General features: G+C 39.0%; 1 protein-coding gene across 8 annotated transcripts in view; it reads right to left on the bottom strand.

The window, feature by feature from the left end:
* Window positions 1-18173, bottom strand: part of CCDC192 (coiled-coil domain containing 192) — a 216693-nt gene that overhangs the window by 61501 nt on the left and 137019 nt on the right. For 6 of the 8 annotated variants that reach the window (XM_038552047.1, XM_038552051.1, XM_038552048.1 and 3 more), the window contains one exon: window positions 4850-4982. In XM_038552047.1, coding sequence (XP_038407975.1) covers window positions 4850-4982 — 133 coding nt within the window. Of the gene's footprint in view, window positions 1-526; window positions 651-4849; window positions 4983-18173 lie in introns of all 8 variants that reach the window. The other 2 variants (XM_038552053.1, XM_038552049.1) reach the window with 1 other exon arrangement.

Below are 18173 nucleotides of genomic sequence, written 5' to 3'. Positions count from 1 at the left end.
TTCCTTGTTACTTTCTTTGAAAATTCTGGTAGGATAAATATCTGTGTTCAGTGGTGAAAGAGGGTTGCACACAGAGCTATTGATCAAGTATTTGATTCTTAGTCTGAGGAAGACTTTCAAAGTGCTAGACTTAGAGAAAGTCAAGAGGACAGGATGACATTGCTGAGAAAACCTAGACACAAATGGACAACTACACAAGATTGGCCTTACTCCAGTAAATAGGAATATGACCTCTCTCTAAATGCTTGGAACTCTACCAAGTTAAGATTTTATGTGGGCCCAAAGCACTCTCATTAAAATGCACTTAAACCTGACAGGGTGTTAGTCATTACATCCTAGTGAGGATCATTTTAATCACAGTTTTTTCTCCCCAGTTGAGACAAAATTCACATAAAATACACCATGTTAACCAACTTAAAGTGTACGATTCATTCATTTTTCTATCTTAACAGTGTTGTGCAACCACTGTCCCTGTTTAATTCCAGAACGTTCTTATCACCTCAAATCCCAGTTTTTTGACACCTACATGCAATAGGAGCTTTGATCCTGAGTCAGTTTGCAGGAGGAGAGAAAATAGGAGGGCTGAGTCCTCAGGGGAGGGGAGGAGACATCATGATAAAAGATACTCTTGAAATATTGATCACGGTTTGCTGTGGGATGTTGACAAAGAGATAAATTTCCAGATTTTTTTAAAACAATATAGAACAGCAGTAGTCTAATTCTTAAAATTAACAGTGTTTAAAAACTGTCTTGTGCCACTGAAAATTACCAAAATGTCAGTCCTTGTCCATGCCTCCCAGAAAAGAATGCACTCTGAGTCTTGAATCAGCTTCCCCTGGGATATACCTGCACTAACTGGGAGTATCTTCTTAACAGAAATAAAACCAAAAGATAATTTAGAGTTGATATGGCTGTCACTGGGGCAGTGGGAACTTGCATGTCGGAGCTAGATACCTTATTTGGTATACTAGCTATGCATATTAGGAGGAAAGAATTAAAAGGAAAAGAAATTCAAAAGAGTGCTTTGTACACTTGCTTGAAATCTATCAACCAGGCCCCTGATGTTCGGGTCAAAGGTAGGAGCTTTCCTCACGGCAAGTGACTTAATGCTCATGTCCCAACAATGAGTTAGTCACAAATGTCTTATGCAGAGTAACTTTAAGTCAAAGGAAGCAAAGACAGTTTTTGAAATTTAACCTTAGTTTCCTGCTTACTAAGGTTTACCAGAAGGTGACTCTAAATGGGTACAATAGACACTTCACTGAATTATGGTAGTAAATAAAGCAATAAGCCCTTGGAGTGCAGGCTGTGGAAATGACGGAAGAAATCTGCCTTGGGCTGTGATTATTTGCACAAAGCAAAATCAACAAACAACACTCAGGCTGTAAGTAAGTTTCCTGCTGTGCCAGTTTTATAATAAAAGTGTTTTTCTTTTCAGTTGAACTTTCCATTGACTTAAATCTTTTATTTCCTTGGAGGTAATTTAAGTACATAGCCAGTGAAGTAGTTTACTGTGTTTATATGAAAAGGAAAAGTTTGGTAGCTCACTGCTCGTCAATGTGAATATGCTTAAAGGTATTCCTGATATTCTGGAATATCCCTCTGGATCAGAGAAGCTGAATGGCAACCTAAAAATATAGACTTAGAAAAATGAACCAAACAAAGAAAAAAATGCACATTTGGGTAAAAGATATTCTAATTTATCTGGAAATATCTTAATCTGCTTGTCAGAACTATAGGCATCAATCTGTAACCATAACAGAAAAATAGCTTTATGTTAATTCCGGTATCATGTCATTTAGAATAAAATTTTTTTCCCTCTTGCAATTCCAATTGTTGCAAAAGGCAAGCCCTCAGACTAGGCAATCATGATATCACTTGATGGAGGCTGGAAGGGGACTCCTTTCTCAAAGTGGTTCACTGTCTATTTTTATGAGGTCTGAAATTATACCATTGGACATTTATTTCCTGGATTATGAAGGTCTTTTGTTCATCAAGAAGAATCTATTTAAAAAATGCAAATACTCATGGATGGGTGACTCATTAAACATTACATTTTATTTTAACTTGACCACTAGTTGAGAGTGTTTTGGACAAGTTGATTTTGTCCCTCACTCTTTCTTTCTAGTAATGGATTACCTCTTCCTTGAAGGAAGTGCTTCTTTCCAAATCCAGCCCTGTATTTCTAGTGGGAACTGCCAGTCAGAACCTTCTTCTTTTCCACTCTGATTTCCCTCTACCCCACCCCCAGTGGCAGGTGCATGACTGAAGCCTGTCCAACCATAGTTCCTCACCTCTGGCCACAGACTGGTTCATGTCCTCACATGGGTGCCCAACCCAAGCCAGGACAGAGTGCTTTATTGTACTTTTTATAACTGGAGTTAGTGGAAAAATGCCTTCTTTTCTCTCTGGAGGGAAGATGAGGGCAGCCCATAGTTGCTAATGGCCATGTTTCCAGTCTCTTCTGACATCTCATTTGAGAGAATGAAGTCTCAATGAAGAGAGAAGCAGAGATGAGAGACAGTGTTCTGATGGTATCTGAGACTGTATCCACTGGACTATATGGCTCATAGCATGCCCTTTCTTAGTTTGTTTACACTTGTGCCAATAAATCACCCTTTCTCCTTAAGCTGTTATGACTGGGACATCTGTCATTTGCAAACAGAGATCTGAGAACTGAAAACAAACATTTTATAAAAGGACACAAGATAACTGGGGAAAGGGTGTTGTTCTAGTCTAGGAATGTGTGTGTGGGAGGTGGGTCAGTCCTATTTGTTGTGTGGTTAAATGGAGGTCATTGTGTGTTAAAGTTACCAACATCTTTGCAGGCTTTACTTTCAAGTGTATTGAGAGGTAGGACAAGGTGACCAAAGTCTCTGAGAATGAAAACTAATATGACTCTGGGGCCACAAGTACTTTAACAATCTCTTGAGCTATTGAATTCAGGTTGAGGAACGTGGGAGCAAAGGCAGAGCAAGAAAGCGCAATTATTTAAGTCAGTTCAGTTTTCCACCAAATAAGAGAAGCAACATATAGGTCCAAAGAGTCACTGTTTTCATTCATAAATGACCTTAGAATACCTGTCTTTATTTAAATTTATATCTATTCACCATACGTTAGGGTTTTATGTTTTTTTCTGTACTGGTAGCTTTAAGAAAAAACAACAAATATAGAGATAAAATGGACAAAGAAGGTGGGATTTCATGTTTTCTAAGCACTCTCAAATCATTAGAGTCCTGGTACTTCTGTGTTATTTTAATTTTGGCGTACTAAAATATCAAAGGGACACAATTGTTATTAGGCAGCGAATGATACTTTTGTCAACAATGAGATTTATATACCTTGCAATAAGATCTTTTATTCACTAGATTCAAAATAGGGTTGAGAAGTTGAAAGCTTCTCTCAGGTGAACTAGAGAACTTTCTCCAAAGTGATGTACAATCATTATCAGCTTCTTGTTATGCAACTATCTTGAAATCTGGCTATGATGCCCTAGAATAAAGACCTTTAAATGGATAATATCCTTGGATGGATTTTATTCTCTAACTTTTCATGGTGGTAAAAGCCAATTCATAAGTTATCATTATATTCTGTGGGAAGAGAAAAACAAATTGCCCTTCAGCATGTGTTTCAAGATGACTGTGTTACATGCCATTTCAACCCTGGGAAAGCGCTATTCAAAATAGAAAATTAATAGCAAACTCATTTTAAAGGTTTACCATGTGGCCAGGATGCTGGACGTGTCTCACTCCCTGAAGCCACCACATCGCCTACCTTCTCCTCCTCCATTTATTTCCACGATCCTCCTCTTTTTCCAGAATTATTCATGAGTAATAAAGGAAGCCGGAGTAAGAATAATGGCATATTTCTGGCTTTATAAGAGTGCCACACATGAGAGGAAGGCATTGATCCAGAGGACCACAGTTTTCTGAGCGATTCACCAGGCAGAACGAGGCTTGCTCGCTGCTGTAGAGCAGGAATGAAGTAGCCTGCTGTGTCGGAGGTACGCAGACACACTGGGTAGGGTAAGTGGCTGTCTGGAGGCGGACTGCCTAGGTGTTGCTCACACTTGTCTAACCTGGGGCAAAGTAATCAACATCCCTAAGCCTCCGCTTATTCTTCTGGAATCCATAAATGTACTTACTTCAGAGGCTCTTCTGAGAATTAAATACATGTGAAGTGCTTAGCGAATGCCTGGCACATAGTTTTGAATGTTAACTCGTATCATTCCTAATGAGGACAGTCTGAGGGGTTTTCCTTCCCGAATGTGTGTTGATAGTCCCTTAGAGAAGACTTGTTCAAAAATCCAAACCAAAATCACTAACATTCTTCTGAATCACCCAGATAGCATCCTCACCCAGCCTTCCCTGCTTGGTCCTGGCTCGTTTGTTGGCCCTGTGTTAAAACGCTCACTGTTCAGCTTCCTGTGCCTGCCTGAGCAAACAAGCCTGTCCACACTTGGAGACAAGCTCCACTCCTCACTCCACTCCAGAGCTTCATCCCTCACTTCTTCCTTAGACTCTGCCCTTCCCTCACTGCCACCCAGCTTGTGCAAAGACACTTATCAGGTCTATTTAGCCCAGCTCCTCAGCTTCAGGAACCTCAGTTGCTCTAAGGGACCTCTTCTTCATTCTCAACCTCACTTAACAGTGAAAGTGAACCCAGCCAGGAGTCAGTAATTGGTGTAATGCCACTGTTCATGTGGAATGGAGGTCAGGCCAGGCCAGGCCAGGCCAGGCCAGCATGGCTGCCTGGCACCAGAGCCCTGCTTTTTGCTCTGTTGCCAGTAAAACTATATACCTCACACAGGATGGAGGCCAGTGTGCAACTGTCACATGGTAATACTGACCTCTAGGGGCTGGCTTCCCTTCACATAGAGTCCTTATCTTCTCATTGAGTTCCAGAACTGTGATGGCAGCCTCTTGCTTCGCTGTTGCCAAATCAGTTTGCAGCTTTTTCAGTTTCCTTTTGTGCTTTAGTTTCTTGAAAAAATAAGAGTTTCTGTCACTAGAGACAGATGCATCAAAGGAATAAAAAGAACTAATGAAGTCTGAACAAACATGGCCTTTGAAGCCCAGCTTTGATTAACTGTTCCCTGTTTATCAAGCTTGAATCCTTTCTGCAGTCTGTGGAACCGAGTGCATGTGCTCCTGTCAAAGCATTCCAATACCTAGCAACCAAAGCCACTCTCTACATCAGGGTATCTTTTACCCTCTCTAAGGGTTTTAATCTGCATCTGAACTTTGTATTTTGGTTGCTTATAATAGAGGCAGTTAGAAAGCAACTCTAGTCAGTGGTTGGCATTTTACACTGAGGTGTCAATGCCTAAAAGTGTCTGATTTTTTTTTTCCCAGTCTGTAAGAAAACTCACGTGAAAGAGGGAGCCTCTTTCAGAGAGCCTTTCTTCTGTGTCATTTTCCACTCTGACACCATAAAGGTTTGTGTTCAAATAATCTCTGAAGAGTGGGATGCTACCATGAAATGCTGATATTTACAGATATTTTCTGTGGCATCTGTATAGGGAAAGTGGTCAGGAGTACAAATCACTAAGCAATAGAAGATAGGAATTGCTTGCTATAAAATAGTCTGATTTTTGACATTGAAATCTTTGAAAGAACTACTTTAGGAAGTTGTTGCCTAACCGAAGGATTCACCTGGAGACTTTATAACTAGAAAGCTCCTTTTATGGATTTCAAAATGAAATCAATTTGTCAAAATTAGATTTATCTATCGTTGCGGAAAAACTGTCTGTTGTGAAAAGTGTTGTATTTACGCTTGTGTTGCTGCCTTTCCACTGAAGAGCTCACTTTGCCAAGTCTTTGTGGATGGGTAATTAGGAAGCCCAGAAAATAAATGACTAACATTTCTTATCAGACATAAATCTTGAGATAGGGAAAGGAATGGTTTTTGTACATCAGGGGAAACTTTAGGTAGCAGGGAATCACTTTTTTTTTTTTTTTTTTTTTTTTTTTTTTTGTGAGTAAAGCCAGTAAAATCAGTTCATCAAAGATGGGATTATATAGACATAGATAACCCCATTTTAAAGACAGGTTGTCTTTCAGACCAGAGCAGGATTAGGATTTCATGAAAGCTGAATTAATGCCATACATGTGGCTAAAAGAGAATGTTATTCAAATGATAATGGTAGTCATGGAACTTCTTTAAAGGGAGTTGGAGGGGTAGACTGGCATGGTTCACCAACAGAGTGCAGATAAGAGGTGCCCTGATCCACACAACATGAGTTTCTGGTCTGCTCAGCAGTTCTCTTAGAGTGTAGCTAGTATTCACATATTCATTTCATCTTTGTACTAATTATGAAGCACCCTTTTGGTGTCAGGCATAGTGCTGGCCAGCTGTTGAAAAATCAATGCTGATAAGGCTCCATACCAGTAAGACCTTCTTTACTGAGTTTCTGTTCACAAAAACCCTTCACCATCTGGCTGGTCCTGTAGATTAGTTCAGAGAGAGATGGAGTTGATCAAGAAATATCTGGGCCTGGGTATTTGATAGCTAGCTATATTTCCCATAGTAAACTATAAGGTTGGCATGCTCATCCATACCACCCTCTCTCGTAAGTTGGTTTGTGCCCGCTCATTCCTGAGGATCTCGTCCATCCCAGGCCTGAGGTGATAATGCCGGTGAGGCCCTGTGTGGTCTTCAGTGTCCTTTCCTGATGCTACTTCAAGACTGTCCCTAGCATCTGGGTGGCTCAGTGGTTGAATGTCTACCTTTGGCACAGGGTGTGATCCTGGGGTCCTGGGATCGAGTCCCAGATCAGTCTCCCTGCAAGCGCTGCTCTCCCTCTGCCTATGTCTCTGCCTCTCTCTCTATGTCTCTCATGAATGAATGAATAAAATCTTAAAAAAAAAAAAATACTGTCCATGCTCAGACTTTTCAAATTTTGTTTTTATCATTTAGAACTTTGGGGCTAGAATGTGGGAGGAGTGATACAGAGAGAAAGAGTGGCAAAGGGATTTGGAAGAGAGCGCTAACTAAAAGTATCAGAAAAGAACCAAAAACAGTAACAGCATGCAAATTGACGCATTAGGGTAAGTGTGTGGATGAATGCACTCTACATGGACATACGTAAAAAAGTGAGATGGGATGATGGGTGGAAAGAGATATTGATAGGTGATGTGGTAATGGTGTCTAGTTATTAAGTATGTGGGTATTTACTAGAAAATTCTTTCAGCTTTTCTGTGTTGGAAATCTTGTTTACTGCAATATTGATAGGAGTAGGCACAGAAGACTGCATTTCCTTACATTGCTTGTCTCTTAATTCTTAATAGATGGTATTCACCTTCTTTTCAGAATGTGTTATAATGCAGATCAGTATTTTCCTGGAAACTTTTCTCAAAGTAAGCATTGATAGTATATAAACAAAAGCAAAAACTAAAAGCAACTTGGAGAGATTTGGTGAGGTGGCCTCTGGGAACTGGGGTGGTGTCACCAAGGAAAAGTCTTATCAAGCTACATTTCTCTTTCAATAGGATGACTGGATGGATAGAATAACTTGATGGATATGTCTTAATATAAAGATGTGATGATTCTTAATGCCAGTTAAACATTTCAGCCCTTCGGTTAAAAAAACTTAATTCCTTTAAGTTTTTAAAGAAAAAAAAAAATTTCCAGGGGCCTCGGTGGCTCAATCAGTTAAGCATTTGACTCTTGGTTTTGACTCAGGCCATAATCTCAGGATCTTGGGATCAAGCCCCTTTTTGAGCCCTTCATCTGGCACCATGCTTTGCAGTGAGTCTGCTTGGGATTCTCTCTCTACCACCTCCTACTCACACACTCTGTCTCTCTCTCTCTAAAATAAGTAAATGGGGATCCCTGGGTGGTGCAGCAGTTTGGCGCCTGCCTTTGGCCCAGGGCGCGATCCTGGAGACCCAGGATCGAATCCCACGTTGGGCTCCCGGTGCATGGAGCCTGCTTCTCCCTCTGCCTGTGTCTCTGCCCTTCTCTCTCTCTCTCTGTGACTATCATAAAAACAACAACAAAAATAAATAAATAAATAAATAAATAAATAAATAAATAAATAAATAAATAAAATAAAATAAGTAAATGAATCTTAAAAAAAAAATTCCAATTTCCAGACCACCTTTTTGTCTTTCCCTTGTGGTGATCATATATTTTGCCTTTTTTATTGTTATAATATTTGTCTTATGATCTAAGAAAGAAACTGAGGATATTTGTTTAGAGAGGACAGTATACAAGGGAGTTACAATGTCTGACTTCAGTAATCTAAGGTACTATTTAAGAGGAGAGGAAATTGAGTTAAACAGTATTATTCTAGATACCATGGGGAACAACAGGTATAAAATGCAAGAGGAGGCAAATTTTGGCGCAGCATGAGAAAGCACCCTCCAACAATCAGAGCTGCATTCATTACAAGATAGGATGGGTCCTGTCAAAGGTCTCCTGCTCCGGAAATGATCAAGCAGAGGCTAGATGAACATCTTCAGGCAGGCCCACAGTAACCTCTGGGACCTAGGTCAAGAGGTAATTAGAGGTCTGGCTCACCTCCAATTCTTTCCACCTCTGGCTTCCTCCAGCCTCTGAGGGGCACTGCACATGCATGAATGGACACATCAGCCCTCAGAGTCTCTAAAGTGGGTACAGTTTTCAGGGACCCCTTAAAAATAACTCTTGAATTATGAGATGTTGCATAAGAAGGTAAAAGAGGCCCCCAGGGCCCTCAGAACCCAAGGATAACGTGACTCAAAATGTGCAAACTTTATTATTTAGCTATAAGGAAAGGGGAAGGGAAATTTAGATTGAAGTTAAAAATTGAATAAAGAACCTAAATTGATTGTTAAGATTTCTGTGGGGAACTTTTGGTTATTCAGATAAATTTTAAAAGAGTTTAACATCTTTTTTTTTTTTTTTTTCCTTTTCTTCAGACAGAACTGCTGTATGCCATTAATTCGTAGCTCTAACCTAGCCCTTTGGGCATTTCTAAAAATTCAGTTTGCCAACATGTTTTTTATTAGTCATAGACATCAAATGATTTCAGCAATGATAATATTTTCCTTTGCTTTTTTGGCTTTCTATAGCCAGGCAACCTAAGTGTTGTACTTGAACCTAATGGAGTCTGTTGTTGTCTCCTTAGTAACTAGGAACTCCTCTCCATGATTACTGAAAGGAGAGGAAGGCTTTATAGCTTGGAGGTAAATTCCTATTACCTTGCTCTTTTCCTACTTCTCCTAGAGGGTAGACCAAGGGAGGAAATCATGTATTCATGCAATGTTTTGAAAAGGAAATATCTATCCATATCACATTGCTGAATAGCTTGCATTATACCAAGTCATCGGGAATTAGAAACTGTCAGGGAACTATTTATAGATGAGTTACAACACAAAGTTGCCAGCATTGTTTAAAATTTTTTGGTCTTTCCACACACTTTGAACTGTGGCCTCAGATCCTGAGGCTGGGCTTTGTCATCTATTGGCCCTGAGAAATTGGGCTGGGCATATGACACTTCCAGGCCGTTGATCCCATATCATATAACACATAAATGACATACTCATACTATGTGACGTACACATAAATGGCAGTACCTAGTACTATGCCAAGGAGAGGATAGATCTTTCTGTTTTATCATTATTCCTTGAAACACATCAGGGAAACTCTCAACCCTCCCCTAAAAATACTAAAGTATCTTTTCTAAAGATGTCTTAATCACACTTTAGAAAATGAAATCTGGGGATCCCTGGGTGGTGCAGTGGCTTGGCGCCTGCCTTTGGCCCAGGGCGTGATCCTGGAGACCCCGGATCAAATCCCACGTCGGGCTCCCGGTGCATGGAGCCTGCTTCTCCCTCTGCTTGTGTTTCTGCCTCTCTCTCTCTCTGTGTGACTATCATAGATAAATAAAAATAAAAAAAAATGGAATCTGTACTTCATTGAAAGCAAGATTTCTCTTTTTTCAAGATTGGACTTGTTTTCTTTCTTTCTCCATCCCCATCTTCTACCAATTCCTCCTCCTTTTCCTTCTCCAAAATTAAGCTTTCTGCAGAACTGCATTGATCTCCTCCTCACTTTGTGTGGGTAGACAACACTTAATGTCCTGAAAACAGAGATGCAAATAGCCTTGATCCAATCTCCTGCCAGAGCTGGCCTGATGCCTGGCAAAGTAGGTGGCTGCCTCTGTGGAATGATGTGAGGAACTTCCTAAAGCCCTACCTCTTAATGCCTTTGGCATCTGTGGCAGGCTTGCTGGAGCATAGCTTCTTCCCACCTTGTCTGAAATCTACCCCATTCAGCCTACCTTCTTTACTTAGCATATATAATAACAAAGACCGGTTTTGTCTCCAGAGGACCACGGATAAAATGCTTACTACCAAGGAAATATAAGAGAATTTGATTTGAATACAGAACATATAAGCAGATTTCTCCTTTCATTTCTTTTCTAATAGTCCATTGTTAATAATAAAACTAATAAAAGTGATAGTAGCTTTTGGATACAACTTGGCTTAAAAAATCAATTTCACATCTCTTACTTTGTTTTATATTTATGCTATCCTTGGGTATATACTTTAGAAGTCCAGGAATGACAAATATGTGCCTCATAGCTTACTTTCTACTCCACAGTAGACCTTTGATTTCGGGATTCTTTTACCCTGGCTTGCCTACTTGGCTTCACCATCCTTAGTCCACACTCCCAGCAGCCACTGCTCATTGATAATACCTAATTGTTATTTATGATCCTGGATCTATTTTATAGGTGAGAGAGTTGAAGGCTCAGAGAACTTGAGCAGACCATGGTAACCATGATCTCTTAGAAAGTAAGCAGCTGAATTGACTTGAACCGAGTTTAATTCCAAAGGCTGATTTTTCTTCCCAGTGGCAGCATAAAGCTTTACTAATCAATAGCACTATTACTTTGTTAAATTACTTAAAGCTAACTTTTGATAGAGTGTGAATTGCTCTAATTAGGAGAAGCAGAAAGGCAATAAACCAGACTTGGTTATAAAAGAGCAACACTGAAGCATGGTGGTGAGACACTTGCAGCCTGGATTGCCATGATCTTGCTATACATAGAACCTAAGAAATAAAGCAAAGTTCTGATGAACCCAGCTAAGAGCTATCTGTGCCAGGTGTCTTAATTTCTCTCATCAGAGGGTCTGGAATTGATCCTGTTGATTGTGGCCATTCTGTTCAATCCTCTAAAGTGACAAATCAGATGAAACCTTCTTATATAACACCTTAAATGAAAAACCAAGCACAGAAGCAAAATGCAGGGATGCCTGAGGGGCTCAGCAGTTGAGCATCTGCCTTCAGCTCAGGGTGTGATCCAGAGGTCTGGGGATCGAGTCCCACATTGGGCTCCCTGCATGGAGCCTGCTTCTCCCTCTGCCTATGTCTCTGACTCTGTCTCTGTGTCTCTCATGAATAAATAAAATCTTAAAACAACAACAACAACTACAACAAAAACAAACAACAACAAAAAAACAACAACAACAACAAAAAAAACAAAATGCAGCCTAGTCTTCTTTCATTTAATAAGGTCTTTGGGGGAATTGTTAAAACACAAACCTTTAGACTTCATCTCAAACTTGACCAAGAGTTGAGCCTCACATGACCACTGTTGACATTTCACGACCAATAGTCAGACTTTGGAAATCACAGCTGATCCTCTTCAGCTCTTTGCAGTATCCCTCCCATTTGAGTAGCTTATTTTATGTTACTACATGCTATAGAAATAAATTTTAATTCTGTTCCCTATACCCAGGAAGTGTGGAATTTCTAATAAAAAGAAAACAAAATCCTAGTAACTAGACAGATATCTTGACTCACTAAAGGAGAGGAGTTTACCTATAATTGGAGCCAAGTCTCAGTTCTTTCCCTCTATGGGATAAATAATTATTAGAGACAGAGGCGGGGTTTGCCAGTAGATGTCCTAGTTTCCAGAAATGTCTGTGTAAGTGTTTATGTAAGACAAGTTACAAATTAATACAAGATAAAGAGATAACTTACACTTGGAGTGAATTCCAATGGTAAGATAGACGTTTCTAACAATAGAACGTTCAATAGTTGGAATTTATTGCCCTAAAAGACCATAAGTGGCCCTTCTTTCCATGAGTATACAGATTATTATTGGAAATGTTCCAGAGAGAAGCTAATACTAACCACCTATGATATGCCTGGCATAGTTCTGAGAAGTTGATGCTTACTAGCTCATTTCATTTTTGTAGCAACTCAATGAAGTAGAACTACTATTAATTCCATTTTTAGATGCAAACACTGAAGCCTCAAATTCAGATTTTCTGACTCTTCATTTCAATGTTTGTGGGTCCCCCCACACATTATATCATGTTGCTCTTTGGCCATACAAGCTGAAGGGCCATGAAACAGGCATGTGATTGGAAATGGGCATAATAACTAAAATCCCTGACGTTTAAGATCCCAATGTCAAAAATAATTATCTAGGCAGGCGGCCTTCCCTTAAATCCCTCTTCACACAGAGAGCTGGGAAGGACTGGATTCAGGTCACCTATACACACATATTGGGATTACATTTGATAGAAGGCAGAGTTGCTAGGTTATTGAGATCCCCCTCACTTCAAAGAAATGAACTGGACCAATGTCTACTGGTCCACTTGCCCTCATATAGAACTAAACTATCAGTATTCTAACAAACTCATTCCTAAGATTAAGGGGTACTGCCAACAAGCTTTTTTTGTGTGTGAATGTAGCCCTGCCTCATTCTTCTTACCCAGTACACATTAATCAGGCTGACCGCCAAGGCTGTTGAAAAAGAAAGAACCTACAGTCCCAACATTGCAATAAATAAGTTTTCATATTGGCAGAGCACAGCACAGAACAAAACCAAGTGTTCAATAGGTCACTCTCAAAAAGAAAATGTAGCTAGTGCTTGCTAAAGCCAAATCCAGTTTTTAGTCTTACAATCTCAAATCACACCCTGAGAAGAGAAAGAGGAATACATTGTCACATCTAACAAAACCTACCAGGAAGATGTTTCCCAGTCCAATCTTCCCTGGGGACAGAGAGAACCCAAAGGCCCAAAGCTGTATATGAAGCAATTTTAGTTTCTCAGCCCCACCTCTACCAGTATTGGTGTCATTGGCAAACTGCTCTAAAAAGTGATGTGGGTGGAAGAACACAGAAACCAGAGGACAGAGTATATAGGTAGGGAAGAAAGAATTCCCATGTCTGCTTTGTGAAAGTACTGCTAAGCTCTTCTAACATGACTATAAAAATGACGAAAAGCCTCTTCTCTGCAAAGACTTTATAATTGGGCAGATACTTGTTTTTGCTTTGTTTTGTTTTGTTCTGTGCCCAGAACTCCTTTTGAACTTGACTAAGGCTGCCCTCTGGGAGGAAGTCAGCAGCTATTGGCCATCTGTGACTTACCTTGAATCATAAAGCAAAGGCATGTGTTTGAAGACTGGAAAATTGAGATGCTGAAACACCAAGGTGCTTAAATCACCTTGGAGGGTTTTCTGGTGCAGTAAAGAGAACCTAATAAGTTAACCTTCTCGGTAAATATATCTCTCCTTCAGAAATCCCACTATGCCCTGAAAGCAGAGCAATTATAGGGGATGCAAGCTCAGTGAGTACAAGAGCTGACCTTCAGACAACCTCAAAAATGATAAGGAACTCTAAATGGAAGAAAGGAAAATAATCATAAGAGGAGAAATGATTCTGATGTAGCATGAAAAAGCCTTGTACAGTATATAAGAGAAATTGGAGAGAGCAGTTTGTCCACCTAGGAAGTTTTCTGCAATATGTATCCTCTCCAATGGAATACAATATTTAAAAAACTGTTGCTTTCTGGGGCACCTCAGTGGCTCAGTTGGTTGAGCATCTGCCTTCAGCTTATCATGATCTTTGGGTCCTGAGTTGCACATCAGGTTCTCTGCTTAGCAGGGAATCTGCTTCTCCCTCTCCTTCTCCCTCGGCCCCTCCCCGCCCCCTGGCTTGTGTTTTCTCTCTCTCTCACTTTCTTAAACAAACAAACAAACAAACAAACAAACTTTTTTAAAAAACTACTGCTTTCTTAATGCAGACTTGAAACAATTTTACAGCAGAAACTTTTTTTTGAAGATTTACTTATGGGGGGGAGGCAGAGAGAGAGGGAAAGAAGCAGACTCCCCACTGGGTATGGAGCCCCACATGGGGCTCAATCTCACGACCCTAAGATTATGATCTGAGTCAAAATTAAGAGTCGGATACTTAACTGGCTGAGCCACCCAGATACCCCATATAACAGAAACTTCTAAGTGTAAGCGAAATGAATCTGATTTCATGTAAAAAACCCCTCTATTTATAATGTTAAAACTAAAAAAATGAATACATCGCTAGTGTTTTTTACATTGTTGAGTGGCATGACATTAATTAATGTCATTACTGCCATCATTATCTTAGAATCTTTACTCTTTAGAACTTCTGAGACAGCAGTTCTTAATAATTATTGAGCATAAATCTTTATAGTAATATTGGTTAGTTGAATATTATATAGCTGGAGTTAAATGAGTAATTTGTTTATTATCTAATTTTTCAATTGCTTTAATCTGGAAACAAAAGTAGTTTCTTAATGGCTAAAAATCTCAAGTCAAGCTTCCCCCTAAGAAAATTTAAAGTGTGCAATCAGGTTCATTGCAAGCAATGTTTGACAGTTAATTTGATTAGGGACATATAAATGCATGTGGAAAAATTACCAGAAATTAAGCCTTGAACTTGGCTCCTATCTCAAGATGTGATTTGCTTTTTGACTCTTTTACCAAAAAAAAAAAAAAAAAAAAGATTCACTTGAATATTAGACTAATTGGGCAATATAAAATCAAGGCAATGGAATAAGTTGAAGCAGATGGTAGGAAGTCACAACCATCTAGTACGAGTGAGCCACAAAACCAGAACCAATGATATATAGTCTGCTAGTCTGCCTACAATGAAACCAAATACTTTTATTTTTTTAAGATTTTATTTATTTATTTATTTATTTGAGAGAGAGATAGTGAGAGCATGAGCAGGTGGTAGGGAGAGGTGGCAGAGGGAGAAGCAGACCAAGCAGGGACCCAGACGTGGGGCTTAATCCCAGGATCCTGGGATCATGACCCGAGCCAAAGGCAGATGACCAATCAACTGAGCCACTCAGGCACCCCCAAATACTTTTATTTAGAGCATCAGATAATGCTTAACAGTTCTTTTATTATTGCTACTCTAAAAATTCTCTTTTCTGACTTTCTTCTTTTCAGCCAATCACTGTATTGTTAGTCCTATTGTAAAAAAAGACTCAGATGGTATAGCAAGAATCACTAAACCTGTGTCCTGGACTTTAATTAGAAAAACCAAGTTCCTCAAGATACTAGAGATACAAAGCAAAACACAGTTGATAATGAAATAAATTACATATAGTCCTGATGACACCTATAAATATAACCCAGTGATTAAAACTGAACTACCTTGAAGTTCATATGCCCATGAACCAAGGTCACTTTGGTGGTCTGATTGCAAAGACATTTTGTCTTCACTTCTGTTCACATTCATGCTATCTTATGAATGTGTACTGAGGATGCATGTGTAGTAGACGGCATTTTATCTAATGATGGTGACATCGTAGTCTGTGTCTATTTGATGACAAGAAAACCATATTTCCAATACTGCAACAAAATCAAAATCACTCTTCCTTTCTTAGCTAAAACCTTATAATCTGACAATGTTTGCCTAGTCTTTCCCTTGGGGTCTTCCTGCAGTTCCTGTCCTTCACCACTGCGGCAACCTATACCATTAACCCTTAACAATGACGGAAGAAATAGCAGTGGTTTGACACATCTGAAAACTTCCATACCAAAAGGTGTCAGTCATTCTCTGGGCAGGGAACTTTGCAACATTTGCAACCTAAATCCGGTTTCATTACTCATACACAAAATTGCACCTGTGACTTTAGTTAAACATTTTTGTCTTGTCCTTCTCCACTATTTACAGAAGCTGTCTTATCCATGTCACAAAACCATATTTCATAGGCAGAGAGACAAGGATACTTGGATTTATATTTTCAATATTCCTTAGAAAAAGAGATTAATTTCAGAATTTGATCTTCTGTGTAAATGGAGTTATATGCATGCAAGATGGGGTGTAAAGGCATAACCTGATGAAAGAAATATCCAATGCTTGTGTATAGCATGCAGAGAGTCAGAGAGGGAGGGAAAGGCTATGTAGGTATTAACTAGTTTCAGATTGCATATTTTAATCAGTCTAGACAAACGTCCTTGCTGTAAAACGAGTCATCAAATATAGATGACTTGGTTTTATTGGGCTCAGGAGTCTGTCTCTCTTTCACTCTTTCGAAAGATATTTTCTCTAATTCCATTAAGAAAGCTACCAGTGAAAAGACAGCACATGAAGCTGAAATCTCAAACAGAAATCTAATTATATTTCAGAGTCCTATCTGGTGGACCTCCAAGCCTGTTCCTGTTAACACACCCTTGTCTCAGATATGCAATGATAATGGGTAGGGAGGGAAATACGTGGACTGGGCTTAAAGCCACTTGCCTCATTTCTTACTAGTGACTAGTGGTGTCACAACTTCCCAGGGTCTGAGATTGCAAGATTTAGGGATAATCAGATGAGTTGTTCATCAGGAACAGGTTGAAGATGTCCTAAGTTAGACAAATGGTGAGTTGTCTAGTCTGGTCCTGACCCAGAAAAACTTCAGGAGCCATATTTGATCAATTCTGCTTTAGACTGGAACTTTCAAGTCATTGTTAGTAGTAACAATGGGAACAACACTGGTCTGACAGGAAAACACTCAGATCTGGAAATGTCAGGACCCCAGAGATACATACTTGTGACACTCTGGACTGAATCTAATCCTCCCCAGATAAGACTGAGGCTGACTCAGAGCCAGTCAAGCTTCTATAAAACTATCTCGGGAGATACACAAGAAATAAATACTTTCTGACTATCTGAAAAATGAATAGTAAATATGGTCCTTAATTTTGTTTATATATTATGTGTTAAAGTCAAAATTAACTTCTACTTGGGTTTAATTTCAATTCTGTAGTGCCTTATCTAAGCTGACGATATCAAATACTAAAAAAACAAAACACAAAAAAAATATCAAATACTGAGTCTTGGCTTTTCAACTGAAGACATTTTTTTTTCTTTTTAATTATGGCAAAAAACACATAGCGAAATTTACCATTATAACCGTTTATAAGTTTACTGTTCAATAGTGGTGTGTGTGTGCATTGTTGTGCAACCAACCTCCAGAACTTTTTTATCTTGAAAAACTGAGTCTCTATACCTAGTAAATAACAACCCGCCATTTTCCCTCCTTTCAGAACCTGGCAATCACCATTCTACTCTCTGTTTCTGGAAGTTTGACTACTCTCATACCTCATGTAAGTGGAATTATATAGTATTTGTCTCTTGGTGATTGGCTTATTTCACTTAGTCTAATGTCCTCAAAGTTCATCCATATTGTAGCATGTGACAGGATTTCCTTCCTTTTTCAGGCTGAGTAATATTCCATTATATGCATATATTGAATTTTGCTTGTCCATTCATCCATGGTTAGACACATGAGCTACTTTTACTTCTTGGGTCTTGTGTGTAAGACGTTTCTTGAAATCATGATCATAGCAATATAATCATTCAATACTTGCTTTTCTTACATGAACTGAAACTTTTTATCTTTTAATTAAGAATTGCATTTTCCTTTTCTAAAAAAGTTTACTTTTTGTTTTCATTGTCAACCAAGTACATTGGTTCTAAATTAGGAAGACTTTTAGGAGTCGTATCAGATCATACTAGATGATTTTGGTAAGAATTTCTATCACAGATTTCTTTTTTTTTAAGGTTAAATGTTTTATTTTCTTATGCCTCTTTTTTAACATTTTATTTTTCAAAATTTAAATTCAAGTAATTAATATATAATGTATTATTGATTTCAGAGGTAGACATCAGTGATTCATCAGCCTTATACAATACCCAGTGCTAATTACATCATATGCCCTCCTTAATGTCTGTCACCCAGTTACCCCATCTCTCTACCCCTTTCCCTTCCAGTGACCCTCAGTTTGTTTCCTAGAATTAAGAGTCTTTTATTTTTTGTCTCTCTCTGACTTTTTCTTGTTTTATTGCTTTCTCTCTTCCCCTATCTATCATGGATTTCTAAGTTAGAAATCTAATCCTTTTCAATCTTAAAA

The sequence above is a fragment of the Canis lupus genome, chromosome 11 (genome assembly GCF_011100685.1).
Source record: "Canis lupus familiaris isolate Mischka breed German Shepherd chromosome 11, alternate assembly UU_Cfam_GSD_1.0, whole genome shotgun sequence".
In the NCBI taxonomy this organism is placed as follows: Eukaryota; Metazoa; Chordata; class Mammalia; order Carnivora; family Canidae; genus Canis; species Canis lupus.
Note: the sequence above shows the minus strand (reverse complement) of the source record. Positions and strands in the feature narration are given on the sequence as shown.